The following is a 4,259-nucleotide window of genomic DNA, read 5'->3' as shown; positions in this document are numbered from 1 at the left end:
GGGCCGGGAGCGGTTCGAGACGAGGGTGACGGTGCTGGAGAATGGGCTGCGTGTCGCCTCCCAGAAGAAGTTCGGGCAGTTCTGCACCGTGGGCCGTGAGTACCCGGCAATAGTGGGGGCGGGCACCGAGCTGGGCCCGGGCACCGGCCTGAGCTGGGGGCAGCCACACCGGCCCCTGCAGGCCAGGATGGGGACACGGAGGTGACACTTCACCTCCCCCGGGTGCTTGGCCTGTGTGTAAGGATCCGGGGGGGGTAAAAATCATGCTAACTTTTTTTATTCTTAACGCTAGTTCTCGTAAATTCGGGATCAAGACATGAAGCGAAATACCTCAGCGGCATCTCTCACTTCTTGGAAAAGCTGGCCTTCTCTGTGAGTACCGTTCTTGTCCTGACAGGGTCCCGGAGCCTGTGTGGAACACTGTAAATCTGCACAGCAGTGAGGGGAAGTGAGAGAGAGCGGCCGAGGGCAGGGCCCGCTCCTCACAGTGCCACTGTGGGTTTGATCTGTTTAAATAGATGGTGGAGGTATTCCAGGTCATTATGACCATACTTATATTTTGAAAGTCTGTTGTGCTTTCACCTCCAAGGTCAGTGAGTATTTAGCAAACCATTTGACTTAAAGAATGCAGAGGATGATGCTTGTTCAGGGTCAGACTGAAAGATTGTAAAGCTATCGTTTTACCAATTCATAATACTGGTATCTTCATTCTTAGTCCACAGCTCAGTTTGGCAGCAAAGATGAAATTCTCCTTACCTTAGAAAAGCACGGAGGCATTTGTGACTGCCAGGCATCAAGGTATGATGCTCTTTCTCTGTGCTTGGTTACCAGAGTGGTTGTAACACTGACAGTAGTCTGAGTTGCTTTTTCTAGTGTGCGACAGTAAAAGCCAGTTTTTGCTTCTAAGCAGCAGAGATCTGTCTGCGGCGACTGCTAAGAAGCTACAAAAATGAACCTGAAAGGGTTATAAAAGTCAGTTCTGTTTCCTTTTGAAAGCCTTTAATGATAATGGTCAGGAAGCTTTATCTGTGATTTCCTGATGCTCGTTTACTGAATGATCATAGATATGACTTCTCAGGGCCGAACCCGTCTGTTTGTGTTGCAGGGACACCATAATGTACGCTGTTTCTGCTGACGCCAAAGGCCTGGACACAGTGGTCAACTTGCTGGCTGATGTAGCACTACAACCCAGGTTATCAGGTCTGGGAACATAAGTCTGTCTCAAAAAAAGACTCACAATGCAGGACTTGCTATTAGATTTCAGAATTCTCCATTAGATCGTGCTTATCAAGAAGTTATCATGTAGCAATTGAGTATTTTGTCTGGTGGTTATCTCTTGCTTTCTCTCTTATTACAGATGAGGAAATTGAGATGACGCGAACGGCTATACGATTTGAGCTTGAAGACTTGAATATGAGACCTGATCCAGAGCCTCTTCTCACAGAAATGATCCATGCGGTAAAACGCTGAAAAGTCTACCTTGTGTGCAGTGCCCTGTATGAGACATGCTGTATTCTCTTCCTCAACTTCAGGGTTTATTTTAGAATATTCCGAAAACAGATTTTTCCGTTACTCAGATTTCAGTGGTGAGAAGGAGAATTTTGCTGTCCCTCCGCTTTGAAATCCTACATTCTACACACGTGAAAGATTTTAACTCAACTATCTATAACTTATCTTTGTTGACATGGGTGACAGCATGTTGTTGAGTTATGCTGACATTAGTGAAATAATGCTCAGCCTTTCTTCTCTCGCATGTCTCAAACAAGTAGGCATAATTCTAAAACAGAGAAAGTTCAGATGGAGGGGTGTGCAGTAATATTTGCTACTTTAATGAATGTTTCCTTTTAGGCAGCCTACAGAGACAATACAGTTGGACTGAATAGGTTCTGCCCAGTGGAAAATACTGACAAAATTGATCGAGAAGTCCTGCATTCGTACCTGCGCAACTATTATACGCCAGACAGGATGGTGCTTGCTGGGGTGGGAATCGAGCACGAGCAGTTAGTGGAGTGTGCGAGGAAACATCTACTTGGCGTGGAGCCGGTGTGGGGCAGCGGGCAGACCAAGGATGTGGACAGATCAGTGGCTCAGTATACAGGAGGCATTGTCAAGGTAAAAGGAAGGTGGAGGTGGCATCGTGCCTCTTCCTGTATGTTGGAGATGCAGATTTGGATTTGAACTGATTTCTCTATTTAATTACATCTATTTAATTAAATCTATTTAATTACATAATCTCTATAAAATTACATACTGTTCATGAATGAGAGCCAAAACTGGCCATGAGAGCCATGATCTGGGCGACAGGCTAATTATTGGGAATGTATCAAGCTGGATACGACAGAGGTGAAAATCCATCCTAAGAATTTGTCTGCTCTTCCCACAGGTTGAAAAAGATATGTCAGATGTGAGTCTGGGCCCTACTCCCATCCCGGAGCTTACCCACATCATGATTGGGTTAGAAAGCTGCTCATTTTTAGTAAGTATCAACCTAAAATCCTTTGTTTGGGGTGCCCTGTTCTTGACAAATTCCAGAATGTTATCTGTACATACTATTATGTAAACAGTGGCACTGTTGCTGCTGATGCTGCAGGTACAGACAAGCAGCTTTTTCGCTCATGGTCTGATGAAGGCACTGACCTTTTCATTCTTCTTCTGCCATGTTTCTTTCTGGCTCTTTTTCTCCCTCTTTACTCGTTTCAGACTGTTGGGAGCTCTGCTATTAGCTGACTGAATTTCTTGTTGCAATTCAGGAGGAAGATTTCATTCCCTTTGCGGTATTAAACATGATGATGGGAGGCGGTGGCTCTTTTTCAGCTGGAGGGCCTGGCAAGGGCATGTTCACCCGACTGTATCTCAATGTGCTCAACAGGTTTGTTTGCCTTTCTGTTTAAGGGATAGCAGAAGCAGTCTTCTCTAGCAGGTTAGCATGGATGGCTTCATCTTTTTAAAGCAAACACCCCCAGGTTTTACATAAGCTTATTGCGTTTGAAACGTGTGACTGATTCGTCAGTGGGTGTTGTGAGACAGTGAAAGTAAAGGACAGCAATGACCAGGAATCCTGTCTTCGTCTACTGGCCCGATCCATCCTTTAGTCAGGGGATAAGAACAGAATTGGCAGTAGGTACCAGTAATACTGCTCTGTATCGTTCTGGGTTTGGTCTCAAGGATGCAAGTGGAGAGAAAGAAGTAGATGGCACATGCAGAAGTTACGTCAGAGGCAGGAACTGACAATTCTCACTGGCACCGCTGAGAATCCTGAATGTGTGCTAGGAGGGGACTTGCTGTCCATGTTTGTTTAATTTTTACATTTAAATTCTGTTGTTTAAATTTTTAAATACTGTTTATATACACACAGGCACCACTGGATGTATAATGCAACTTCTTACCACCACAGTTACGAGGATACGGGTCTCCTGTGTATACATGCCAGTGCAGATCCAAAACAGGTATATAGTCCGGTATTCAAAGACAGCTGTCCTTAAAAAGTAATCACATCACTTATTACCAGACAGAAATGTTAACAGAATAAGCATTGTTCTAATCTTCTTTCAATTATCTGTTTTTCCTAGGTTCGAGAGATGGTGGAAATCATCACAAGAGAATTCATCCTAATGGCAGGAGCAGTAGGAGAGGTCAGCAGCCTAACTTGCAGACGGCCTTTGAGCCAAAATATTGCATTGCACTGACCTTGCTAGAATGAATTTTTGTAGATAAGTATGTTAAATACTTCTGTAAAAGAATATTCACAAAGAGGAAGGTGTTTCCAGAACTCTTACGTGGCATCTTATATTACAGAGCAGCGGCCAGACTATTTTAAACATCTATTTGTATTTGCTGCTCATTTACAGGTAGAACTTGAGCGAGCGAAGACGCAGCTGAAGTCCATGCTCATGATGAACCTTGAGTCTCGGCCGGTTATCTTTGAAGATGTGGGAAGGCAAGTGTTGGCAACAAACACAAGGAAGCTACCTCATGAGCTCTGTGACCTGATCAGTGAGTAGACAATGTTTTCTATTGCCTTGACTGAACAATTGGGCGGGGGAGCAACTTACAACATATTCTTGTAACACAGATGAATTGCTTTAGAAAGCACAGGGGCATAAATATTACAGGTCTGTATTTCAAACTGATCTTCTCGCTTGCAAGCGAGCACAATGCTTATTTTTTTGTCAGAAGGAAGGAAAAAACAGAAGCATGGTAAGGAAGGTCTAGAGTCAGTGACAGTTGTCACAGCTCTGTTGTTTGTTTTTTTTTCCCTA

The 4,259-nt window shown here is 44.2% G+C and overlaps 1 protein-coding gene across 1 annotated transcript in view; it reads left to right on the top strand.

Annotated features, from left to right (window-relative positions):
* Position 1: 1 nt before the first annotated feature.
* Positions 2 to 4,259, top strand: part of PMPCA (peptidase (mitochondrial processing) alpha) — a gene marked incomplete at its 5' end in the record, with an annotated part of 4,523 nt that continues 265 nt past the window's right edge. The window contains 11 exons of the mRNA XM_009892333.1: positions 2 to 95; positions 293 to 372; positions 716 to 798; positions 1,106 to 1,200; positions 1,358 to 1,458; positions 1,849 to 2,112; positions 2,384 to 2,476; positions 2,751 to 2,869; positions 3,356 to 3,446; positions 3,570 to 3,632; positions 3,849 to 3,993. Coding sequence (XP_009890635.1) covers positions 2 to 95; positions 293 to 372; positions 716 to 798; positions 1,106 to 1,200; positions 1,358 to 1,458; positions 1,849 to 2,112; positions 2,384 to 2,476; positions 2,751 to 2,869; positions 3,356 to 3,446; positions 3,570 to 3,632; positions 3,849 to 3,993 — 1,228 coding nt within the window. The remainder of the gene's footprint in view (positions 96 to 292; positions 373 to 715; positions 799 to 1,105; positions 1,201 to 1,357; positions 1,459 to 1,848; positions 2,113 to 2,383; positions 2,477 to 2,750; positions 2,870 to 3,355; positions 3,447 to 3,569; positions 3,633 to 3,848; positions 3,994 to 4,259) is intronic.

The sequence above is a fragment of the Charadrius vociferus genome, unplaced genomic scaffold (genome assembly GCF_000708025.1).
Source record: "Charadrius vociferus isolate BGI_N301 unplaced genomic scaffold, ASM70802v2 scaffold549, whole genome shotgun sequence".
Classification (NCBI taxonomy): domain Eukaryota; kingdom Metazoa; phylum Chordata; class Aves; order Charadriiformes; family Charadriidae; genus Charadrius; species Charadrius vociferus.
Note: the sequence above shows the minus strand (reverse complement) of the source record. Positions and strands in the feature narration are given on the sequence as shown.